The 27397-nt window shown below is 42.0% G+C and overlaps 2 protein-coding genes across 2 annotated transcripts in view; both read left to right on the forward strand.

Moving 5' to 3' along the window:
• LOC101168601 (neuronal acetylcholine receptor subunit alpha-3-like) overlaps window positions 1–10645 on the forward strand; it is a 33325-nt gene extending 22680 nt beyond the window's left edge. Inside the window, exons 7-8 of the mRNA XM_011480526.4 lie at window positions 3540–3812; window positions 8217–10645. Of these exons, the coding sequence (XP_011478828.1) occupies window positions 3540–3812; window positions 8217–8342 (399 nt within the window). The 3' untranslated portion in view covers window positions 8343–10645. The remainder of the gene's footprint in view (window positions 1–3539; window positions 3813–8216) is intronic.
• Window positions 1–27397, forward strand: part of LOC144994858 (uncharacterized) — a 193931-nt gene that overhangs the window by 20877 nt on the left and 145657 nt on the right. The gene's annotated exons all lie outside the window — the stretch shown is intronic.

The raw sequence follows: 27397 nt of genomic DNA on the forward strand, positions 1-27397 counted from the left end.
GTCTGTGACCAGGTAAACCTGCTGTTTGGAACATGGTGGCACCAGGCCCTTGTTGGTGTTCTTTCCAGGGTTGAAACCAGGGGGGGGGGGACTTTTTGACTCGTGGGCCAAAAAGGGTTCTAAAATTTGACCAAAGGGCCCAACTAAGAGCAGATCAGTGGTGTTTTTGTAATCCATCTCATAAGAGAAAGAAATACCATGGAATCTGGAAAAAAAATATGTTTTAATTCTGATTGAGAATACATGTATATATTTTAAAACAGAACATTTTAGATTTTTATTTTATTTCAAAACTGTAACTTTTGTTCTACTCTTGTTTGTTTTACTGCCAATTTCACTGATGGATTGATGTCCCTCAGGGAAAAATGCAAATTAGAGAAATGCTGCGTTCATGTAGCTTTGAAATGGTCGTAAAAATGACTGCCCGACTCAGAAAACACGCATTAATGTTAAAAAAAAAACAAATCTTCCAACGCTACATGAATGTAGAATGACTTTGTGCACCTAAACAAAAATCAATGTATTTTGGTGAACCCCCAAGAGCCTGGCGATACGATATGTATCCTGATATTGTACCGGAACACTTTTATTTGTATTTTTTAGGGGTATGACTTGGAAAAAAACGCTACCTGAATATCAATACGTCTTTCTTTTAGTAAAATGGGAAAATTTTGTTTATTTTATGATCACAATGTGAAGCACTGCAACTGTCAAATATGAGTTGCTTTTACCCAAACAAATTCATAGTGCTTTTATTTTAGTAAATTAAGAAATATTTCTTTCTTAAAGGGAACAGTCGGCATTGTCTGATTTCCACAACAAAATATTTTTCAGTAAAAGAAAAAGCAATAGAATGAATTTGCCTTGACTAATAAGGTTCTAAAAGTATGATTGAGGAAATTTCAATATTGCTAAATGCAGTTTCTCCAGTACTTTTAAATGGTTCAGGAGCCTAAATGGTGCTTCAAAAAAAAAGGAAGAAAACACTAATTCTTTCCAGAAACATTAAAGTGTAATGATGACGCAACGTGACAGGGTGCAGGAGACGCTTTAATGTGGCTAAGATGCTTATCTGTCTGCTCTGCAGCTGCAGCTTCATTTTCTCACACGCCGAAGTAAACACAGATTTCACCGCACATCACCACGACGTCTGCCTTTTTTCAGAGCGTTGTACACATCACTCTGATCGATCAGGTCGCTGAACCCATTGCTGTGAGGTTGTGCAGAAATTTGGTCCGCTTTGCTGATGGCATTTTGGCTCCGTGCATTAGCCGCTGTGCAGCTGCACTCGTTCTTATCTAAGAAGCACCAAAATCCTCATTTTTAGATGAAACTGGCAGCAACAAGGCTAGTTCCTAAGTAAAAACTAAACAGAACATGTATCATAACAACAGAACAAGCTGCTTCTCACTGGGATCTTGTTGTTTTGTGCGTGTAGAGCTGATAAAAGAGGTTCAGTGTCCTCTGCTGCCACCTAGTGGTTGGAGGTTTAAGTGGAAAACAAGAGTCAGACGCTCATGAGTAAATAAATAAATATCGTCCTGATGGCATTTTGAATCGATACAAATATCGCTAAATGAACTATGGCGATATTTCTCCAAAACGATTGGAGACAGAAAAAAAGCCTTATGGAATGGACTGAAACACAACTAAACACTAAAGAGCAAAGCGGAAACATCGTGAGGACAAAACTGATGCGACATTCAAAGATCTGATTCTTATCCTGAAGGACAGCTCAATCTTCAGGAAAAAAGGGGGGAATTCTGTGGGATCATTTCTGTTAAATTGAATTGTGTGATTGAGTTTTCTGTTTGTAACAGTTTGTCTGATGTTTCCTGTAATCAAAACTTCAACTTTGAACAAAGTGTGATGAGGATTTTTAAAATGCTGTGATTGTTCAATGAAAAAATCTGCATTTTTGCAGCAGAGCAAACGCTCATGAAGGAGACTGAACAAAACTGGTAAACTCTAGAAATTGTGTTAGTTTTGTGGGTTCAAGACAAGCAAATACTCAGGAAGTGACATGACGCTCATTTGGCAACAGAAAGTCGACAGAAACGCTGATAAACAGAGTGGAGAAAGGGGCGGGGCTAGTTTGACAGACTTGTACAGTCAAAGTGGACGTGACACAACAAACTGCAGAATAAACCTATAAACCTATAACTGGAGTGATTGTCTTTGGGTCTAAAGAAAGGCGGTTGGAAATTCGCTTCAGAGCTTCAATCTCTTCATCCAAAAACCACCAGGCCAGAAACTTGGGTGTAGTGATGGACACAGACCGGAATTGAGGCAGTTACAAAATCGTCCTACTATCATCTCAAAAATATTTAAAAGATTCAAAATCTGATGTCTAAGAAGGAACCTGGAGAAAGTAGTTCTTGGGCTCATCTTTATAGTCGACTTCACTTACAGTGTATTTACAGGATGACTAAAAGAAGAAAAATCAATCAGGAAACTGGAGCTTATTCAGAACTCTGCTTCTCGGGTTCTCACTAAAATGTAAAACCATATGAGTCCGGTTCTGAGCTCTTTCCACTGGCTGCTTATCTGCCAGAAGATAGACTTTAGTGTTGCTGATTTATAGAACTTTAAGTAACTGACCTCCTGACCCAGTGTGTACCAACCAGACCTCTGGGGTCATCTGGATCCGGTCAGTTCCCACAGTCAAATCAAATATGGAGAAGCGGCATTCAGCTTCTATGCTCCACAGATCTGGAACAAACTTCCAGAAAGCCTTAGATCAGATGGAAAAGTTGATTTAGATCCAGGTTCCATTTTTATTCAAAATTTGACATCCACAAATTCATTCCTTCTTAACATTCTTTAGGTTTTTTTAATGATCATTGCTTTAATGTCTCTTTTAATGTTCTGTGTCAAACACTTTAAAATGACCTTTGTACACAAAATATGTTATACAGGTAAACTTACTTTGCCAATAGAATCAAGTGTAGGGAAACTTAACTTGCTTCAAAGACTTGAAACAAACAGAAAACCAAACTACTGAAGATAAACTAAACAGAAACTCTAACCAAGGAGAAAGCAGGAAAAGGTCACTGAGCTTCCAACACTTCCTGAAGATCCTAAAAAATGGTTTTCTTCAGAGGAAATGGGCAGCCCTTCCAGTATTCAGAAGAAAAAAAACTTGATTCAAGTGTGCTTCATTCAAAGATTTGGAGATTTTTTACCCTTACATTTACAGGGTTTCTCTGCCTACAAAATGTGTCTCGAAGAAGCAGCTTGTGATTTGATTATTGGCTGTTTTTCAATGCATTTCTAAAGAGTTTCTTCTCATTTTACCGGCAAGATGAAGGTTGGCATTAAAGACGTAGCTTCTGTAAAGACAAATCTAAAACTGAGCCTTGGTGTGTTTAAGCAGTAGATTAGAAAAGCCAGCAGGGTTGTTTGGACATCTGGTCATCAGAGCAAAATAGGAGCAGGAGGTCCCATGGCAATGAGCTGGAGGAGAAAAGGGAAAGCTGGCAAACCGGAAAATCCAGCGACCGCTTTTATGTTCATCCAAGTTGTTCTGGTTTCTCCAGCAGGTTGGAGGAGGGTCCCTCAACTGTCTGGAATATGGAGACTGCAAACTCTCATCCATGGATGGCTGTGGCGCAAAGAAGTGTCCCTGCCCTTGCCAACATGGGAGAGAAACCCCAGAAACAGCAGCAAGCGTGCGGATGAAACATCAGCTGAGTCAGCAGAGCATTAACACGGTGGTGGCCTTCTCCGTGGTTTCTCCGGAGGTCAAACAGGCCATAGAGAGCGTCAAGTACATCGCTGAAAACATGAGGAGCAGGAACAAAGCCAAGGAGGTGGGAGCTGGATCTTACTATGACCTCTCACTCTTAGTCTTAAAATCTGAATGAGCTGATTTAAAGTCCCACTCAAATCATCTTTTGATCTCTTTTCAAAGTGTTTCCAGGGGTCTTTTCATTCTACTGATACCATTTTTAGCTGAATAAAAAAAAAAACCTGTATTGTTTTCCAGGACATAGTTTCTGCAGAGCGGAAGGAGTTCATTAGAAAGTCACCTCTGAGTTGCGAGTAGCCCCGCCCCGCCCCAGCTCATTTTGGCAGTTTGAATCTCTAGAGTCCAATCCAACTGAATCCTTGATTACAGAGCTTGTTGTCCAAAGTGCAAAATCTTCCTAAAACTTGTAAATTGTTTCATTTTTATGAAATGCTCAGACACGAGTATTTCACTACGGGTGTATTTAGGCTGGAAAAGTCCTTTGTTCCTGTTCAGGTGGACTTCATTTGTTCTGAATCCAGTCCTGAACCTTGAGTTTGGTCTATATTCAGACTGGCAACAAGCGGACCGTTCTGTTCCGGACCAAAGCTTGTAAACTAAACAGAACATCTCTTCAGTTATTGGCCAGGAACTATGAAGGCGGGGCAAAACAGCAAGAGAGGGACGGACATGCTGCGCTTTACAACCCTTAGCGGGACAGTTAACTTACTAAAAGTTTATGTTTCAATTACCAGTTGTGTACGTCGGGAACAACACTTTTTACTTGTCACTTTAACACAGAGGATGCTAGCAACTGCAGCGATGAGGAGACGTCTGGTATGAAGGTACGCTGATAGGGGTTTGTGATATATAGTAGGGACCACAAGCTACAACTTTCTAAAGGTCCAGAGATTAAAAGTTGGTGACCATAAACCATAAAGGCTTCCAATTCTGAAAACAGAAATGAAAAAATATCCCAATAGACCTTAAATTAAGCAAATTATTAATATTTTATGTCCTACTGACCACCTTTGTTTTGTGGATAGAAAACAATAGGAAAACTTGGTAATCACAGGTAGACATATGAAGGGATTTTTGTCTTTTCCAATACCACATCCTCCCTATCTGTGCTCTAAACACCTTCAATTGTCACAGGACACTATTCAAGTGCTTATTACATGCTTTACGTCTGCAGAGTGCAGTTTATTATTCTCTATTAAGGGCTTGAACCTGTGACTGCTCCTCTCCGCGCTCATTAACATTATTCGTCACAATGTGAACGGTGCACTTGGGTCTGATAAGGAGCGTCGCGCGCTTCATCAAGCTGTCAGGAGAAAGCTGCCGTTGGCTTACAAATGTCCGCTAAGTCCACTGTACCTTGTTCCGAATGGAAATCAAAGTAAAAGCTATCCCAGTAAGCACCACAACACATATTAACACGGTACATTTGTAAACACTGTACGGCGACCTTGAGTGCTCAGAAAGGCGCCTTATAAATAAAACATTTTAGGATGACGTCACGGCAGCACCTGTCGCGTAACGAGACACAGAAAAGCTTGTCAGAAGCATTTTCAGCTGTGTTCAAATAAACAAGTAAGGAGTTGGACCATGTCTTTTGTCTGATAGCACGATAATTGTTGCTTTACATTTGCCCGTGGCTCATCTGTTGCCACATTCCTACCCTGTTTACGTTTATCAATGACATGAGGGGGGAAACGAACTCAAACCAAACCAGCAAACCAAATGTGTCCAATCTTAATACACCCTTAGCCCTTGTGCTATCCCATGACCCCACCCTTCCATTGAGGTGTTCTCCCTACCATGACAAAGGTAGAAAGATTTCATGTAATCCATGGACACCCGTGAAGATCACAAATCATTGAAGAAAAAAGCTTCAGTGCACTGTCTAGTGGGTCAAGATCAGTGTTTTTTTTAACCTTTTTTGAGCCACGGCACACTTTAACCTTGACAAAAATCCCGCGGCATGCACACCAGCATCCAAAAATTTAAAAAAAGGATAAACTCATAGTCTGTATTGATCTACGTACGTAGATTCATTGTGCCCTGAGACGCTGTCACTTTATCCCAATGCATCATGGGAGATGTAGAGCAAACAGCCGCCGAACGCAAACAGACTAGCTTCTCTGAGCTTCATTGTTTTGTTCACTTGTTCCACGGTCTGACACCGGATTATGTGGAAAGCTACACCGCTAAAGACGAGCTTTAGTTGGTATTTTTGTTGGAACTGAGAGACTTTATGAGCAGAATCAGAACAAGGAAGTGACGACTTTAACCACTTCTGATTGGTCAGACTGATGACGTGTGATTAAGCCTCCAAGAATGATTGGTGGAGACAGTTGAAGGGGCGGGACTTTTCCGAAAACACTTGACGCTACGATCTTTCATATTCCTAACTACTCAGTGTTTTATCAGGGCCTGTTTGGATGAACAAAGAGCAGATATCCTGGAGATAGAAAATGTTGTTAGATCAGTTAATGAGGCCAATTTCCCACGGCACACTTGACCATCTCCCACAGCGAACTGGTTGAAAAACACTGCTCTAGTGGGTCTAGATGACCCAACTCCCAATGTTAAATTGCCTAGGATAGAGCAAAGGTTACACAAAGTGACTTTTCATTTAATGTATCCAACTTCCTTATGACATTAGCAAATAAATAGAACCATTTGTTAAAGTGTGAATTAGAATAAGTGAAATCTTTTCTAAATAATTTGTCATTTAATTTAAAAAGAGATGATTATATTTCAGTGAAATGTTACCATCTATCTTTGTGTTTTTGATCAAATGTATACAGTATATGGCGAGTTGATATTAAATGATATTCATGTTAGATTTCCAGAGTAACCAGTTCATCTGCCATCATCTTCAGGTTCAGACAAAGTGATGCTTTGATGCTTAAACTGCAGGGAAAAAACAATAAAAAATAAAGAAAAAAATCCTGCTGTGTGTGGAAGGGAAGATGTAGACCCTCAAATAAAGCCACAGATTACTGACCTGTGGCAGGGAACTCCCCTCCTGGACGGAGAAAATGTGTCTAATTTCCCTTCTGAGCCGCATCACCTGATTCCTATGTTTATATTTAGGTTGAAAAATAAAAATCCTCTAAATAAATTGTGGCTGAAGGGCTTCAAAGAGTTGTTCTGAGCTGACCAGCTCCTCATCTGCTCTTGATTTTGTTCCTAAAGTGAGTTCAGTTTCTCAGAAGTTGTTTTTATGTAAAACTGAAAAATGATGCTGCACGGTGGGGTGGTGCAGTGGTTAGCGCCCTTGCCTCACAGCAAGAAGGCCCTCAGTTCAAGTCTCAACTGGGGGACCTTTCTGTGTGGAGTTTGCATTTTCTCCCCGTGCATGCGTGGGTTCTCTCTGGGGACTCTGGCTCCCTCCCACCGTCCAAAAACGCACCTCATAGGTTCATTGGTTAATCTAAATTGTCCCGAGGTGTGAATGTGAGAGTGCATGGGTGTGTGATTGTTGCCCTGTGACAGACTGGCGACCTCTCCAGGATGTCCCCTGTCTTTGTTTAAAAGATGCAGAGATAGGCTCCAGCAGCCTCGTGACCCCAAAAGTGACAAGAGGGGTTTAGAAGATGATGATCTCTGGTGAATTATGAGCCGTCAGAAGCAAAAGGCATGGGCATGAAGTTTCCTGAGTTAATTTTAAATAAATAAAAACATAAAACAAGCAAGTTATCTTACTGAACAGTCTGAAGAGTTTTTGTGTTGGATTTCTTTATCTCCATATTGCGTAAATTACAAAACAAAACAAAAGAAAAATGATGAAGATGACCAAAACAGGTCTGAAAAGGAGCAAAAAAAGTCATCTGTTTCTTTTGACTGTTTGAGTCTCCAAAAAAACCTAAATGCGATAAATAAATGTCTGCTGCATCAGCACAAAAACATGCAACTCTGCAAAGATTTTTACAGTATATGGAGAAAAAATTATATAGAACGCTGCCACCAAAAATGTCCAAAACTTTTCCAAGAATCACAAAACCCACCCATGGTTTTAATGAAATGTAAATATGCAAAATCCTGTTCTTTCCTGTGCTGGGAGCAATGATTGCTCGCTGTTTTAAACTGCTCCAGTTATCCGGTTAACCCTTTCAGGCGGTGATAAATACAGAGTCTGGAATCTCCCCAAGGACAGAAGACCCCTTTGATATGTAAAACCTGCAGCTCAGTCAGCTTTGTTGGGATGCCTGCTGCTTTGTTTGAAACTTTGATGTGATTAGCACATTAGCTTGTTCTTCCTAAATAAATCAAGGATCAAATTTCTGCCTCATACTTTCTCCAACAATCCTTTTGAAACTTCTACTTCCATTCCATCATTTGCTTCAACCATTGGCCCTTTTTACACCTTTGTTTTCTGCTCACCTCACTTCACTGGTTAAAAGAAAAAAGCAGCTTTTCCCTTCAGGGCTGCATGCGTCGTCCTTTTACACCAGCTTGTCCTTTCTTTGGCTCACAGGTGGAAGATGACTGGAAGTACGTTGCCATGGTGATTGACAGAATCTTCCTCTGGGTGTTTGTGACCGTCTGCCTCCTGGGAACCATGGGACTTTTCCTGCAGCCGCTGATCAGCTTCCTTTCATAATGACTAACCTGTAACTCACAAACTCTTGATTAACAAGGTGAAAGGTTTCGTTGTGCTGATTCTGCCCTGAGGCGATGTGGCTTAACTGAGAATAAAAAAAGAGCTTTGATTTTAAATAGAAAAAAAAACAACAATTTGTTTTTAAAAGAAACCACTTAAAGTCTACCAAGTGAAGGTGCTACAGTCAGTGTTTACATGATCTTTGGAGAAGGTAGAGGATGGTGGGTTCTGAAAGCATTTCTCCTTGGATGGTTTGCTGAATTTTGGTGAACCAAGACCTCGCCTGCATAGCTAGACTCAAAGTAAAGGTGCTTGGGGTGCAGTGAAAACGAGTCAAGGGAAGCCAGAAGAAAGACGTGTGTCTATATGTACGGTACTTCCAATCAAACTTGGTTGAAAGCAGAGGTGGAGTTACGGAGGGGCAAGGGTCTTTCACTCTGCTGTTCTCGTTTGCCACCCTTAAAAACTCTTTTGCCCCCCTCCTACCCTCCCATAACAAATGTTCTAGCTCCGCCCACTGATTCAAAGTTAAACTACCTTCTGAGGAACATGGCCTGTGTCTCAATTATCAAAACATTGTATCTGTTTTTGTTTTTTTTTGCAAATGAATTTGGGTTTCTCTTTAAACCAAATGTCCCTTAATTGTAGTCAGGAGCAGCTGAATAAATATTTTTAATAAAGAGTTTTTAACATGAAAAATGTCAGTGACATGTAAAGGACTTGCTGTTACCTCTGCATGGATCAAAACCCTTTTTTTACAGTTGAGTGTGGTAAACCAGGGAACCAGATTCTTGCAAAAAGAGAATTAAGGGGGGAAAGGAACGAGTGAATTGTTTAAAAGGATTTAGAAAGGTTCAGTCTGTATTGGTACTCACTAAAAGAATTCATATCAACTTTAAAGACCCACTCAAATCATCTTTTGATCTATTTTCAAAGCGTTCCCAGTGGTCTTTAAACTATAAGTATGTTGTTTTAGCCAAAATCTAAAAACCTGTGTGGTTTTCTATGACATAGTTTCTGCAGAGCGACAGGCGTCATCAGAAATTCCCCTCCGAGTTGAGGGCGGGATGATTGGCCAAACCTGCCCCCCACCTTCCCCATTACTGAGAAATCTCTGTTTACTTGCTCTCCCACTAGCTTACAGCCCCTCACAACCTCAACCTAACATTAGCCGTGTAACAAAAATGCTGAGCAATATCAGAGCTATCCAGCTGTACAGTTCTGATTCAGATTCCAGCTCAGACGAGGAAAACAAAGACATTCATGGATCTATTTGTCTGAGGGTGGAGGCATCAGAATGGGGCGGAGCAGGATGTTGTGGCCCCCCCATCGCATTATTTACATCACAGATACAATCTTTTTTGTCTGCTCCTGATTTGCAAAGATTTGAAAAAATAAATATTCATCTGAAAAATGCCACGGGAACATGTTCAATACATTAAAAAAACGCAATTTTTAGTGGAGTGGGTCCTTAAATTCCTCCTTTACCAATTTTCATTTTATCAATTCACGGGTTAGAAAATCCTGGAAACATTTATTGTTGGAAGGGGAACAATTTGTTTGTCCTTTGGTTTGAAGATGACGGTCTCACCAGTTAAAATTTAAAGTTCTAAAAAATCATTTTAAGTTTCATGAGGACATCTGCAGCTCATCTGCATCTAAATACGTCACTGATCCAGCAGAAGTTGAGTCCTTATGAGAAGATCTGCAGGGAGACGTGTGATGCAGGAACCCGCCAAACCCACTGGCTGTATCCTGACCAGGACAAAACATTTGACCTGCAGCAACAGTAAAATAAATACACTTCTTTTTTTGTGACTACTGCTGCTTTCACCGCAGATGAAGACGGCCTGCTCCTCTTCATGAAACATCAAACTGGAGTCAGAACTGCTTTGTTTGAGGAATTTTCCACGGGGTAATTGGTTGACCTGGTATAGCAGATCAGACTATTCTGGAGTATTTGCTCCAAAAATAACATCTCAGTCTTTTAATATTCATTAGAGGACTCTTCCATCCAATTTCATGGCTGTTAATCTAATCTTTGTCTTTTGTCACTTCTGATTAGGTATACTAATGTTTGATACCAGAAATACATACAAACAAAATGCTGATGATGTAAAAACCGGCCGTGTTTGTGTGCTGCTAATCCCAGTCAATAATAATCATTTGTCAGAAATCCGTTTCATGTCTTGAGCACATCAAACTATGTCTAATTTGAAAAGTCAATGTTTTTCTGAACTCCATGCTTGGATTAGACGTTTTTTGGAACAGAGTTCTCAGGAAATAAAGATCTTTGGTGAGAAGTTGTCACGGTGCCTCTGTCAGCTACCTTCCCCCTCCCCTCTCTGCCCTGATCGCGACCAGCTGGTTCCACTCACCTCATCAACCTGCAGCATTCTTAAGGAGCCCTCGGATCATCATTCGACGCCAGTTCGTTGTTCCTCTACGGAAAAAACCTCCACGGGTGCTCCTCTGGTCGCAGTCTGCTGTTCATGCTCCTCGTCTGTTCCTGGGATCCAGCTTCATCCAAGCTCACTGGTTTCTGCCTCAATACCCTCCAGCCTGCCGCGCCTACGCATCAAGATCCTTCTTACCTCAAGTCTGCTCATTCACTGGCTGTGAATTAAATCCCTCATACTTACCACACGATTCTTTGAGTTTTCTTCCGGGTTTTCAGCATTTGGGTCTGCTAAGTCTCACGAGATCATGACAGAACGAACTGGCCAAACGCCCGACCCAGCTGACCCGGAAGGACTCCGCCACGCCATATCCCAGCAATGAAACCTCCTAAGCCGCCAAGCCGACATGCTCACCCAGATGTCTTCAGCGCAACAAGACCTGTTTCGCCGCCTTGACGGTATCACACAAACACTCATGGAATTAACTGGACAAACTGCTAACCCCACTGTTTCTGCTCAATTCACCGCTTCCGGCAACAGTCTGACTACTTCCGGCGCAATACCGGAAAACTTCCGCCTACAGCCTGAACCTTTTGACGGAGATGTTAAAGCCTGCGGGGGATTTCTGCTCCAATGTCAGCTCATTTTTCAACAAGCACCCAGGTACTACCAAACTGACCACAGTAAAATTTCATTAATCGTTAACTCTCTCCGGAACAAAGCGTTACAGTGGGCCCAAGCTTTTCTAGCGTCTCATCCCATTACTCATCTCCCGTTTGACCGCTTCATTGGTGAATTTCGCCTAGTGTTCGACCAGCCCCGCAAACAGGAAGAAGCCATCCGACGGTTGTTGAGCCTCAAACAACGCAACCGTTCGGTGAGTGACCACGTAATAGACTTTCGTATTTTGGCGGTCGAGGCTGGCTGGCCAGACCCCGCTCTCAAGGGAATATTATATCAATCATTAAATGAAAATATCAAGGATCATCTATGTTCACAACCGGAAGCTAACTCGTTTGAAGAACTCGTCTCCGCAGCGCTCCGCTCGGACGTCCGGCTACGTGAACGTCAATCTGAGCGTTACCGTAAGCGAACTACCAACACCTCTCGTAACGCCTCAATGAATGTTTTTCCCCAAACTAGCCATGAATCCTTTGGACCCGCCACGGAGGAACCCATGCAAGTGGGTCATTCTAAACTCACAGCAGAGGAGAGACAGAAACGAAGGAATGAGGGGTTATGTTTTTATTGTGGTAACTCCGGACACTTAGTTTCTCAGTGTGACCTTCGTTTAAACTCCAGAGCCCCCCGTTAGATGACAGGCCACGGGGGGATAATTCCAAAGAAAAAACATTTTTGTACGTTCCTGTCAAAATCTCCCATCAGACCCGCGTGTATGAATACAAAGCGCTCATCGATTCAGGGGCTGAACATAGTCTCATCGATCAGCAACTTATTACTGAGCTAATGTTACCCACCGAGCCTCTCGATTCTCCTATCAATGCCGCTGGCTTGGGTGGTCAACAGCTTTCTAGGATCACTAAACGTACTAAATCTATTCTCATTCTCACCTCTGGAAATCATAGGGAATATCATAGATTCTTCGTTACCCAGTGCCCCCAGACCCCCATTATTCTGGGGTTCTCCTGGCTTCAAACTCACAATCCACATATTGACTGGACCACTCCTCGTATTTCCAACTGGAGTACCTTTTGTATGGCTAATTGCCTCCATTCTGCCATTCCATCTACCTATACCTCGGTGTCTGATTCTAACTCCAGCATAGACCTGTCTAAAGTACCTTCGTGCTACCATGACCTTAGTTCTGTGTTTTGTAAAGCCAAGGCCAGTGCTTTGCCGCCCCATAGACCCTATGACTGCGCTATCGAACTACTTAACGGCGCACCACTTCCCAAGGGGAAATTATTTAATCTATCAGGCCCTGAAAAAAGTTCCATGGAAAATTACATTCAAGAAGCCCTCTCATTAGGTCACATCCGCCCCTCGTCCTCTCCGGTCGGCACAGGGTTTTTTTTTTTTGTTGAAAAAAAGGACAAAACACTTCGACCCTGTATTGATTATCGTGAGTTAAATCACATTACGATAAAAGACAAATATTCGCTCCCTCTTATCGACGCTGTTTTTGATTCTGTTCAAGAAGCACGCATTTTCACCAAGTTGGATTTGCGTAACCCCTACCATCTGGTTCGTATCCGTGAAGGCGACGAATGGAAAACAGCATTCAATACTCCCTGGGGGCACTATGAATATCTAATCATGCCGTTCGGCCTCACTAACGCTCCTGCCGTATTTCAAAGGCTTGTTAATGATGTGCTCCGTGACTTCCTTAACAGATTTGTGTTCGTCTATTTAGATGACATTCTCATTTATTCTCCTAATCTGTCTCAACATGAACATCATGTCCGTCTCATCCTGGAAAGGTTGTTAGAAAACCAATTATTTGTTAAATCTGAAAAGTGTGAGTTTCATGTTTCCACCGTTCCTTTTTTGGGTTACGTCATTGAGCCCGGCAACATCAGACCTGACCCAGCCAAGATTGAAGCTGTTACCAACTGGCAGGTTCCAGAGACACGCAAAAAATTACAACAGTTTCTGGGCTTCGCCAATTTTTATAGGCGATTTATTCGCAATTTCAGCAGCATAGCGGCACCCCTGACTCAACTCACCTCTGTCAATAGACCTTACGTTTGGACACCAGCTGCTGACATGGCCTTCTCCAAACCTAAAAAACTCTTTGTCACCGCTCCCATACTTATTCAACCCGATGTCAAGAAACAATTTATCGTCGAGGTTGACGCCTCTGAATGTGGTGTTGGAGCTGTCCTTTCCCAACGTGAAGATGGTTCTGGAAACTAAAACCATGCGCCTTCTATTCACGCAAACTCAACCCCGCGGAAAAAACTATGATGTTGGTAACCGCGAATTATTAGCCATCAAACTTGCGTTGGAGGAATGGCGCCACTGGCTGGAGGGGGCAGAACAACCGTTCATTGTTTGGACAGACCACAAAAATCTCACCTATCTACGCTCTGCCAAACGGCTGAACTCTCGCCAGGCTCGTTGGTGTCTGTTTTTTGATCGCTTTAATTTTACAATCACTTACCGCCCAGGGAGCCGCAACGTCAAACCTGATGCTCTCTCCAGAATGTTTAACACCGCTGAAACCACCTCCGAGTCGACCATCATGCCCATCTCCTTTTTTGTTGGCAGTCTTACCTGGGACATAGAATCCAAGGTCCAGCAGGCCCAAGGTGAGGTTCAAGATCATGCACCATGTCCACCTGGAACTTTATTTGTACCTGACTCCCTTAGGTCCGACGTAATCACATGGGGGCATACTTCCCGGATTGCCTGTCACGGAGGAGTCCATAGAACCATTAACCTCATCAAAAGACGTTTTTTCTGGCCCACCTTGGAGAGGGACGTTCGAGAATATGTTGCAGCCTGTTCCACCTGTGCTTGCTCTAAAACTTCCAATTCTCCACCCTCTGGACATCTGTTGCCACTGCCTACGCCCAGTCGTCCCTGGTCCCACATTGCCTTGGACTTTGTGACTGGACTGCCTCCTTCCCAGGGTAACACAGTTATACTCACCATAATCGACCGTTTTTCCAAGGCAGCCCACTTCATCCCCCTTTCTCAGCTCCCCTCTGCCACAGAAACAGCTGAGATCCTGGTTAATCAGGTGTTCCGTTATCATGGGATTCCCTGCGACATTGTGTCTGACCGTGGACCACAGTTTATTTCCCAAGTTTGGAAAACCTTTTGCTCCGCCCTCGGCGCCACAGTCAGTCTCTCTTCAGGGTATCATCCTCAGTCGAACGGACAGGCGGAAAGGGCTAATCAGGAGTTGGAGGCAGCACTCAGGTGTCTGGCAGCACAGAATAACTCCGACTGGTCCAAATTCCTGGTGTGGGTTGAGTATGCCCACAACACTCACCACTCCACGGCCACGGGAATGTCTCCTTTTGAGGCCTCGTTAGGGTACTCACCACCTCTGTTTCCTTCTCAGGAGCTCGATCTGGCAGTGCCCTCGGTTCAACTCCATCTCCAACGGTGCCAAGAGGTTTGGCACCAAGCCAGGGCGGCTCTCCTCCGCACCAAGGAGAGAAACTGTCAGATCGCTAATCGTCACAGGGTGGTGGGGCCCGACTATCAACCCGGCCAAAAGGTTTGGCTTTCATCCAGGAACATTCCCATCCAGGCATCTTCCCGTAAGTTGGCTCCTCGTTTTATTGGCCCTTACGTCATTGACCGTGTTATCAATCCCTCCTGTGTCCGCCTGCGGCTGCCTGCTGCTCTCAAGGTTCATCCATCCTTTCACATTACGCAAATTAAGCCTGTTAATGAAAGCCCCTTGTGCCCGCCGTCCGCTTCCCCGCCACCCGCCCGGGTCATTGACGGCGCGCCTGCCTTTACCGTCAGTCGGATTTTGGACGTCCGGCGCCGCGGCCGTGGATTCCAGTTTCTTGTGGACTGGGAAGGTTATTGTCCAGAGGAACGTTCCTGGATCTCGCGCTCCCTCATCTTGGACCATACCCTCATCGATGATTTCTTCCGTGCCCACCCGGACCGGCGTCCTGGACCGCCTGGAGGCGGTCGTTGAGGGGGGGGGTACTGTCACGGTGGCTCTGTCAGCTACCTTCCCCCTCCCCTCTCTGCCCTGATCGCGACCAGCTGGTTCCAATCACCTCATCAACCTGCAGCATTCTTAAGGAGCCCTCGGATCATCATTCGACGCCAGTTCGTTGTTCCTCTACGGAAAAAACCTCCACGGGTGCTCCTCTGGTCGCAGTCTGCTGTTCATGCTCCTCGTCTGTTCCTGGGATCCAGCTTCATCCAAGCTCACTGGTTTCTGCCTCAATACCCTCCAGCCTGCCGCGCCTACGCATCAAGATCCTTCTTACCTCAAGTCTGCTCATTCACTGGCTGTGAATTAAATCCCTCATACTTACCAGACGATTGTTTGAGTTTTCTTCCGGGTTTTCAGCATTTGGGTCTGCTAAGTCTCATGAGATCATGACAGAAGTATCAGTGTTTCAGATATTTTATTCATTCTTTTTCATCAAAGTGATGCATGTTGTCTGATATGCCACCATGTTGTCCCGACACATTTGCAAATACTGCCAATTAAATCTCTTTATTTTATTGCAATTAATGAAGCTTTACTTTCTCTTTCTGGATATATGTGCAGAAGACTAAGCTTTTCTTTTATTAATATGGCCTCCCAAAGCTGTGAATGTTTTGGCATAATTCTAAAACTGAAAAAAAAAACCAAGGCCAAATTCATTTGACTTGTTTGAGTTCTTATTTTTGGACAAACCTGATAGTAATACATTTGAAATTATAATGAAAAGCTCTGTCTTTTCAAAATAATAAATATAATTCAAAATAAAGAGGTTCGTTGATGTAGCATGAACTGCAAATATCCTTTTATGCTAAAAATACCGTCATTTTCACACACGCGCACACACTGACATTACCATACATGTGCACAAAGACTGTTTTTATTTGCACTCAATCACTTAGCCTCAAAAGCCATAATTGAGCTGCAGCTGTGATATGTAAAGTCAGGGTGGGGGGGGGTGTATTTATTTGAAAGACGTAATTTCCTGTAAGGACGAAATGGATCATTAAATGTGATGCACAAACACACACACAGACACAGACACACACACACACACAGTCATCAGTGACTGTCAGGCTGCAGCAGCGAAACAGGCGGCTGTTAATCTTTGCAGTTATTGGATTGCAGTTCTATAGCTAACAAGTACAACACGTCTTTGACTCGCCTTGTGTTTAAAATTTTGAATTGCGTGGTTGAAAAACCAGACAGAATTGCTGAGAACATACATTGTTTGTCAGGTATGGGGGGGTTGACGAAGGGGGAAGGCATGGAGTCTGCAACTGGCATGGCAAAGTCAGGGTGGGGCTGTGGTGCGTCGGGGACCACTACTGGAACAGGGACGGGGTGGGATGTGTCCTAGACTACCACTCGAACAGGAACAGTGGTGGTGGTGCGATATGTCCGGGACCACCACCAGAACAGAGACGAGATGGGGTGCGCTCAAGACCACCACAGGAACAGAGATGGGCTGGGGTGGGTCGGGTACCACCACCGGAACAGGGACGGGATGATGTAGTAGGCGACGACATGTCAAGACGACTCCCCTTCATAGCAGGAGTGGGGAACTGGGGGTGGTCAAAAGTCCAATATGACTTGCTCCTTTCTGCTTCTAGGCAGTAGGCCTCCAGAAGCTCCATGTCCCGCTCTGGTAGGTCTGGGAATAAGTATGGCTAGTCCATACCGTCATTTCCCTGACCGTCTTCTGCCCTGTTTCTGCTTGTTTACCTGTTTAGCTTACAGTTAGTCTTTGATTGGTTTCCTTGCTTGGCAGTGCTTTCAGTTATCGTATTAACTCTTGTGCTATCTTAGATGACCCCACCCTTACATTGAGGTGTTCTCCCTACCATGACAAAGGTGGATAAAGGTGAAGAGGATTTCATGTAATCCATGGACACAAATCATTGAAGAAAAAAGGTTCAGGGCACTGTCTAGTGGGTCTAGATGACCCAACTCCCAATGTAAAAGTGTCTAGGATAGCACAAGGGTTAAACCCTTTGCCTTGGAACCGTGTGCCTCCCTTTTTGCATTTTGGGTCCCTCATGCTCACCAAGCATCATACCTGACATTGTTCGTCAATTCTAAATTTTTTAGCTTCATTTGTAAATAATCTCATTGCATTAAAAGTGTGAAAGTTATTCCAATGTGCAAAACTAGGCATTTTTTATTTAAAGTTATAGACTCACGTTTACCACAGGTATCAATTAATGTTGACAATTGTCATCATGAAAGGCTTTAAAACAGGGAAACTACGATTTGGCCCACTGGATTATAAAGTGCATCATCAATGAGAGGTCTTTTTTTGAATTTATGGCATATATGAGGTGCACTGAACCAAAAAGTGTGAGTAGTGAAAAGAAATACAGAGATAAGTCCAATTGTCAGTCAGACTTTATTAACGGCGTTCTCAACATTTCTATAACTTGTTACACACTACACGTTTGCAACATTAGCTGTTTTAGCATATTCACAATACCTGTAACCTCCAGGCACACATAAAAAACAGATTGATACCGCTAACGATACCATACTAACTCCCAACCTTGTTAGTAACACGTAATAATAACTCAGTCTGACACGGTCACATGTGTGGTAATTAGGACACGCCTACTAGTCATGAGATTGTGCTCTAAAAGGCCTCCTCTCCCCCGCTTTCGGACACGACCTCTTTCTGTTGCCGCACACCTTGTCGCCATGAATTGGAAGCGAGAGTGGCCGGCATGTAAGCCTGGCTTTGTGAGTGCTCAGATCTAAACTCGGGGTGGAAACTGATTCACAGTTTCCTGTACACGGACAGTCGGTTGGTTTTGGCACATCTGCAGTGTGGTGTCAATGGCCTGCGAGCTTGACGTGGACTGTTTCACCTAAACCCGCCTCCTCTCAGTGACCGGTATGTTGTCAAGCTAGTGTTTTCCCACCAGAAACCTGTTTTTGCTGCATGCCATTTTGCTGCTGTGGCATCTCGCTGGACTGTAGACGGTTCTCAATCAGCATCTGATTGGCGGTGCCTTCTTACCTAGCACCCTTGATGTTTGATTACCATTATTGTTCAGTGTATTTCCTTGGGTGTTTTTACTGTGTGTTAATTTTATTGCTTCTGTTCAAGGAGGTGGGAGGACAAGGTGTGGGCTACTGTTTGGTGGTTGGTTCCGGTGGGCCGTGTGGTTCTCCCATCATGTGGTGTTGTTGTTTACTTGCTACTTTGCAGCTCTGACCACCTCGGGGTTAGAGCTGCAAGCTCCAGATTAGAGGGCGCAATGATTTTTTCATTTTGTTTTATCTTAAATCAAGGCTACGGTAACCAAACAACTACATAAGCCTTAATGGAGCTCATTCAAGTACCGGTAGTCAACAATACCACTAATAGAAAGAAATCTGTACTTAGATTTAATTTAGTTATTTATTAGATTCAAATTGACAAATAATTAGAAGCAAAACAAGCAAAAAACAGGTCAGGATCACAAAGAGTTCTTTAGAAATTTCATGGACCAGAAAAAAAGAATTTAAAACTATGTGCCATGATGTACTTTGACAAAAACTATAACTTTATGGAATCAGGATGCTGGGATGATAAGATGGATAGAAGGCTACCAATAAAAAAATAGACACTTAAAAAAAAAGGTAAGTCTCCTCACTATGTTATCTGGGGTGTTCCACAAGGGTCAGTGCTCGGCCCCCTTAGCTCTTAATCTTATTGTCATTTGTAAAATGTGGAAAACAAGACTTTATGTAGTAAAAGTTGATTCAGGAACACAGCTGCAAAATTTAAGTAAAGCTGTTTATCTTCAGCCTAACCCAAATCTAGACATGCCTTAGATAATACGTTACTTAACATTACGTTCTAAATCATAGCGTTTCATTTTTTAACAGCTGCATTTCTGAATCATTTTGACTCAAAATTTATTAATAAAAGACTTTTCACACGTATGTAGCACAAAGTGCTAAACATAAAATCATTATTCAACTTGGACGTTCACATAAAATAAGACATTTGAACAAATTTATTTTACAATTTCATTGTTAATTTACACATGTGCTGTGGTGCAAAAAGTGTTATAATTTTTTACCCATAGTTTATGTTTAAATAATGCTTCTAGAAAGAATTTATAATGGATTGGTTTAATTGTTTTGGCCTTTTAATACATCATTGAAATTCAATTTAGTTTAATTCAATTGATTTATTTAGTTCCTCTTCAGAACTGATGTGGCCTTAAGGTGAAACACAAAAGGGAAGAAACATCAAACCGCACTAATTCATTCCACTTTTTCTTAGTTCTTTATTGTTTTTGTTGGTTTTGCATTGTTGTTCTGTTTAATCACATAAGCATATGTCTTTGTTTATGTACATGATGTTCTGCATTATATAAATGTTTGCTTGTCTTATGTTGTAAAGAAATTTGTGCTTAATTTGACCCAAAAGAAATTTGCTACAGAAATGCATTGTTAGTTTACTATTTGTTTCAGATTTGTGTAAATATGAAACCGTTACTGATCTAATAGCATAAAGTTACACGTTAAACTAGAAAGCAGACGGTTTAAGCCAGTTTATTTAAAGCTTAACATTTCACTGTTTACTTGCATCACAACAATTTCACGCAGGAGCTTTACGCAGGAAAGCTGTAATGCAGAATATTGGCACATGAATGTAGTCCACAGGAAAACCGGCTCAAGGGGATCAGAACAGTTTGAGTCATTGCAAAATCTTGTCTGCAGTGAGCAGTGGGGCCAACGGAGCAGAGAAACATGGGACTGTCATCCAGAGGCAACACAGGCCACCGTCTGCATCAAAGCACGGAGAAAACATTTTATACAAGCAGAGAGAAATGAATCAGAACAACAGAAACAATGTTATACACGGAAGTAGTTCCAGAACAAATTCAATTCAGTTTTATGTATAGAGCCCAAATTCACAACAACAGTCGTCTCAATGGGCTTTGTACCGGTAATTGTAAAGTCAACATAAAATCATAAGGATCATGAATACAATAGGAAAATTCTAAACTAAACAGACTAAGCTAAACTGGACATCCTTGCCCTTAGACCCTCATTCTCGGTAAAGAAAAACTACAACAATAACAAAAAAAAAGGATTTGGGGAAAAAAGAATAAGCCTCAGGTGTGTCCACATGAAGGAGGGATCCTCCCCCAGGACGGACAGACAATGTATCAGAACTGTCAGAGAAGAATTAATTTATCTAACTCCACAACTAAATGCTTAAATAGACAGCAGACGGGTTCATCCAGAGACAAATGGATTCCATACGAAGGTTTTTCCAAAAGACCCACTCTGATCAAAAGGATGTTGTCAGATGAACAAACCACTGTTCACACAAAAAGTCGGGGTTCTCTTTTTATGTCTTTTTTTAGGCAGAAATGAATGAAACATGCATCAGTTGGGAAGAGTATGGCAGCACCATGGAAACCATGGTATAAATCATGTTTTTCTTTGACTGGGAGTGCGACTTTTATGTGATTTTTGAAAGATTGAACAAATAAACCCGTTTCCCAGAAAAAGATCCATCTTTCAAAACCTAATGCCCTTTATTGAGTCAGTGAGCTGACACATTTTCACCTTTAGTGTTTTATTGAAAATAATAATACATCCAATTGAATTCATATATATATATAAATAGGAAAATAAAAACAAAATACATATTAGGTATGACAAAGTGCAATTGACAACCTTTCTCACGAAAAAATATATGACATGAATTTGAAATGAAAATAAGAAAATCTTGCAAAAAGACAAAGAAGTAGCAAGATAATGTGGTGAATGAACTGACCTACAGGAGCAACAAGCGTGTTGCGGGCTGACTGTATTAGGGGGCAGAGCTGAAGTCTCACAAACTGTCATAAAGAGGCTTTTCAAGACACAAGATGCACTTGCAGGACTGAATCCAGACAAACAGTTTCATGCTGTGGGACAGTAGAGTACTTTAATGATGACCCTATTTTCTGAAGATATCCATTTACATGCTTTATGAATAACCCTGGTTTGGTAGAAGTGGGAATAATGTTGATGTTTAATCAAGACTCAAAGTGTGAAAAAAGACAATTATTAAAAAAATGATAGGTAGATAATTTAAATGAGGGAGAAACACAAATACACACCAAAAATAAATACACTAACATCCAACTAATTTTCCATGACATTGCGTTTCCTGTCAAGGCATCAAAATCACTGTGCAGTTCAGATTGATATTGAGTTATCTATATTTATATTGAGTCATTGCACCACAGATCATTAATAATCCATGCCTGGCAGCTGCCGGGGTTTTTTATACTCCGACAATTGATTTTCCAGTTTGTAGTTCAGAGCTCAATTTGAGTTTCACTTTAATTCTGTTCCATTTGCGCTTAAGGCAGAAAGAGATGTAGAGAAAACGACAACATTAATGGACTGGAAGAATATTGTTCTCCAAAGTGAGGCGCTGAGTACCTGAGGTTTAATGAAAATATTACAAAGCAAAACTGGAATTACACGGCAGTATTTGCAATGATGAATATTCTGTTTCTTTAAAATAAAATAAAAATAAAAAGCTATACACATGACCAAATTTACACTGCTTGTGGTTCCTAGGATTTGTAAAAGTACAGTTGGAGGTAGAGCCTTTAGCCATCAAGCCCCTGTCTTATGGAATAAGCTCCCAGCTCATGTAAGAGAGGCCGATACAGTATCCACATTCAAAGTTAGACTTAATCCTCTTTGGACAGGCTTGTTGCCAAACTAGCTAGTAATCAGAGAATATTTGACTTACCATTAACATGTTTGAATTAAACTTAATAACATTAACAATCAGTTGCTAGTAGGCTGCTCCAGATCCTGGACCTCCGGATCCCGCCTGCACTACAATCTATCCACAACCGTACCTACAGTCTACTGACAGGACTCCCCTCTATCCCTTTTTTTTTAAGCCCAGCCCTGACCTGGGCCCTAAGCTTAACCCTAACCAGAAGCTAGGGAAAGTATGGTGCACTTGGGTTTAGTACTCTACTCTCATCTACGTAATCTCTCCTCCTCTCCTCTATTCTTGATCATTTATTTATCATTCAGTTCTCCATGCCTCTGTTTGGTCCAGTGCAATTCATGCATTATCCCTCTGCTACACTTCTACAATTGGCTGTAGACCTCACACAGGCTCGTCTCGCGCCCCCCAACTCATTTGGATAAAACCCATCTGCTGGACCATTTAAGCATGTAGTTGTAGAGTTAGATAAGTTAATTCTTCTCTATGAGTTCTGGTACATCGCCTGTCCGTCCTGGGGGAGGATCCCTCCTTCATGTGGACACCCCTGAGGTTTTATCTTTTTTTCCAGATACATTTTTAAAGAAAATGTTCCTAACTGAGAATGGGGTCTAAGGGCAAGGATCCTGTTTAGTTTAGTTCAGCCATTACCTATTGAAGTCTATGACTTTATGTTCTTTATGATTCATGTTTATTATAGAATTACTGTTATGAAGCCCATTGAAACGACTATTGCTGTAATAATGGGCTATATAAATAAAACAGAATTGAATTGAACAAATTTACAGAACATTGCCTTACTGTACAGAACTTGTCATGGTGCCTCTAGCAGCTCTCCTCCCCCGCCCCTCTCTGCTCTGTTCCTGATCATCACCAGCTGTGGACACTCAGCTCATCTACCTCCAGACCTACTTAAGGAGATCCAGATCCAGCAGTCATCGCCAGTTCGTTGCTCCTCTACGGTGCTTAGTCTGGTCGCCCATGTGTATCAGTCACATACCTAATGCCTCTCGCTAATCTTGTTCTTACGCCTTGCCTTCAGGAAATTTCGTCCATGAGTGTCCACCTGGGTTCCAGCTCCAGAGCTCTTCCTACGCCACGTCTGCTTCCACGTCAGTCCGTTCTCTGCCGAGTCCCTCCAGCCACGCCACAGCCGAGCATCCCGTTCCTCATCGCTCCGGACTCCACCCCACCTGTCTTCGTTGGAAATACATCCATGAAAAATAAATCTTTTAACTTACCTTCTCCTTTTCCTGTGCTCCTTCCGGGTTCCAGCGTCTCAGTCTGTCTAGTTTACGAATCATGACAGAACTGCCACATTAGGTCATGTCAAATATTTATACAAAAAAAAAGTCATGAGAACAGATGGATTTTACTAAAGTGTGTGACCATGTTCAGCTTGTGTGGTCACATGATTCCAACACATGCACACCTTCTGCAGCAGCGGTAAGAACTGGAAAGACATCCACAGTCAGAGTCAATGATGACAGGTCAGGGAATGGTGGTCTTCTCGTTTATTAAATTCAGGCCCTGTCTTGACTGAGTATATTAATTCTTCCAGAGCAACCGGTTTCCAGCTTTCATCAAGACTTAAAAAAAAAATTAATTAGACAACATGTTATCAGACTTTAAGACCCAAAATGGTGTTTTTAACATTTTCTTGAAGCATTTTTTTCATGATGGAGGAGATATATTAAGAAAATTCCTAAAAACAGCATTTCTAAGTTTTTCAATTCATACAGACCCACCAAAACTGGACAATAGAAGGTTGTAAAAACATTATTCCCAATCCTTGAGGTGACGACATCTACCAGCTCTTCCCTCAAAGATGACTATGCTCAGTTTTCAAATTTTCTTAATAATATTGTCTTTTAGAATATTTTCTGACCTGTCTGCCTTTTTACTTGCGTGGAATTTGCTAAATTTATCTTTTTAAGAAATTTGCTTGCTAGTAAAGGCAGAAAGAGAGGAGGCAGAGAGGAAAAATAGAAATGGAACTGGAGTCCATGTAGAGGGGATTTCCTGTAATGGCTGGCAGAGACAGATAATCAGAAGACTGAAAGTTGGATGTTAAACTGAGTAAGTCTCCAGGGCACACCTCATACAGAACAGTAGGAGGGAGCTGCACAAAAATATTACATGCAAGGCGCATGACTTATTATTCTGCAGTAAAAATATCTTTTTCTGAGTGCTGTCAGCAAAAGCTAAATCATAATCCTTCCGTGATGGTGTAAAGTCAAGGTTAAAACTCCCCTGTTTCACTGCATACAGTACAAAAACCACAAGTTTCAAAGCAAACTTAAGAGGTTAGTTACACAACATTGACAACGTTTATCAATTTTATTAAGTAAGTCCAGAAAAACCACTGTTTTCTGTGAAGTATAGAAAAAAAAGAACTTTTACCGTAGGAATGTACAATATACTGTAGCAATCATTTTTCAGTACTGACAGACTCTCATGAGGAAATGTAATTAACAGTATTGGGCGATATGAAAATTTCTGTTCATAGTTTGTGCCAATTATAGTTATGCTGTGATCACATCAGCATGTTTTAAGTAAACTTCACTATGTTTGCCATACTGTGGCAACCTGTCAGCTTATCCTCTTCTATTACTGTTTTTATACACCAAGCTCAGTTGACTGGGTCTAGGGCTGTCACGCAGGAGACCCTGGGAATGCAATAAGTAAAAAGCTATGAGCTATAAAGGCAATACCCTTCACGCTGCTGCTTATCTGGGTCTCCCCGTGCCTTGAAAATACAGGCTTTTGTCAGGAAGGGCATCCAATTTTGATAGTTTTGCTTTTATGTGTGTGATGGAAACGCAGCTAGTGAGGCGAGTTGCTCTGGCTCAAACTAAAACAATACAATCTGTTAGCTATGCGTGCTTTTATCCGTTTTCTAAAATAAGTTAGGACGAATTTATTCACTGCAGGACAACATTTTATGCACCTTCCAACTCTAACCCCATCATTCTATAAACCATAATCCAGCAGTCATGGATAGTTCACAGCCGATTGGTGTGTCTCTTGCTTTCATAACTAAAGCCTCAAAGAGGTAATTTTATCAAACAAATGCCAACAGCTATTTTTAGGTATAAAAAGCAGAGACTTGTGCAACCAGAAACATTTGATTGGATTTACTGGAAGTCTTTTCTGCTTATCAGGCTTTGATTTCCAGCATTTATCATCAATTTGATCCAGAGCTTTGTAGATGGGGGTGGGGGGGGGGGTCTTCTAAGGATACATCACTGGGGCAATGGCCAATATGCAAGCACCCAACTCTATTGTTGAATAGATAACCAAAATACTGAGACAATATTAGTTCTCACAATAATAAAAAAACTGAGATAGCACATCACGAGCAATGAACTTTAAAAGTCCACTGCCATCATCTTTTGAGTGTTCCCAGTGGTATTTTAATGATGATCATGTCATTTCTAGCAAAAATCCAAAAACTTTTTTTAAGAAGTTCATTGGAAATTCGCTTCTGAGTTGAGGGTGGGACCACTGGCTCAGTTTACCCTCTCCTCTTATCTTACAGCCCCTTAAAACCCCATCCTAACACTAGCGATGCAACAAAAATGGCGAGCAATATTAGAGCAAAGAGAATGTACAGTTTTGAACCAAATTCCACATAGGAAGAAAACCAAGACATTTTCATCTACCAGTCTGTGGTGGCCAGCACTTTGTTCTCCTCTGTGGTCTGCTGGGGAGGCAGCATTGCAGTCACAGACGCCAACAGACTGAACAAGCTGATCAGGAAGGCGGGTTCTGCCATCGGCTGCAAACTGGAAACACTTGAAGCAGTGATGGAGAGGAGGTCACTAAACAAGATCCTATCCATCATGGACAACCCAGACCATCCTCTCCATCCTGTTCTGGACAAACAGCTGAGCTCCTTTTCTAGGAGGCTCAGCTCCGCTCAAAAAACTGCCAGATACCGGAAATCCTTCCTACCCAATACAGTTACTCTGTACAATAATTCACAGTGTAACAGATGACTTTTGCACATTTTTTTGCACAGTTTTGCACATCTTTACCTGTACTGTCTGGAAATAATTCAAGTTAAAGCTCCAGAATGGAGCGGAGCAGGGAGCTTTTGGTTCAGCTAAAGTATTCTCTACGACTCTTCTCTTTTTCACTGCACTTTTTCCTCCGATCCTGATTCACATGATTTGAATAAAGAAATACTCAGACATGCAAATTTAAGCCACAAGAACATAATTAAAAACACCATTTTCATTGGGGTGTGTCTTTAACTTGTTAACCCCAAAAGGCTTTCCCTTTGTCTAAGTCTGATCACAGAGAATTTCTGTTCTATTCTTTGGAAAGAAGTCTTCAGATGGACTCCATCTTACAGGACAAAGACATGGTCAGCATGGTTTTCTAAGTCCTCTGAACATGGTTGAATCCATCTGCAATTTCTCAGTACAGTTTTTACTTTAATGGGTGACATTGTCCCATCTAGCCATGTAGTTTGGTTGTGTCCTCGTTAATCATTTCCTGTTTCAGTGTAAAAAGGTTTTCTATTGGTTTTATCCTCGTTCTGTTCTTCCGGGTCCAAAAGAAAGATTTACATTACATCAGAAATGTAAATTCAGTACCTAATAAATTGTGCAAATCCCTACCACTTTTGAATTTATGTGTGTGTGTGTTACTGTTTGCAAGGAAGGTTGGTCAATAGAGTTCCAGCAGTCCAACTGCATCATACATGAAAATCTGGATTTTTGTGACAGCCTAACTTGGAGACTTTTATGCAGGTGTGTGCCTGTGTTCTGAGGAAAGGCGCCGATGCCCAAAATGTGTTTTTGTGTAAACCATTGAAGGTTGGAAGAGGACGGAAGGAATTGGATTGAGTCATTGTTTCGACACTCGGTGCAGAACATTTTTGTGACAACTTCAGCGGCAGAGGGGCAGAAGGAGTGTGTATGTCCGAGTGCCCCAGTGTGCAACCGTGTGCACATGTCGAGGTTCATAGCCTTCTCAAGCGCAGACAGTTAGTGCAATGAGTCAGATCTCTGTCTTGGTATCAAGATATTTCTGTGACAGCTGCAGTAAAACAGGCAGATGAAATGACAGACTTGGTTTCACATTGTGCCAGCTCCTGTTCCTCTTCAGATCCGCACCCATGAGCATGCAGGTTACGAATTCCTGTGGTGCCTTTGCTTTCCACTGACATGTCCTCCTGGGGAACAAACCACGCTTTATCAATCATTCAGTCCGTTCAGTTTGTGGTGACTGATGATTCAGCAGGATTTATCCCTGA

This window comes from Oryzias latipes, chromosome 1 (genome assembly GCF_053564925.1).
Source record: "Oryzias latipes strain Hd-rR chromosome 1, Olatipes_Hd-rR_3.1".
Lineage (NCBI taxonomy): Eukaryota > Metazoa > Chordata > Actinopteri > Beloniformes > Adrianichthyidae > Oryzias > Oryzias latipes.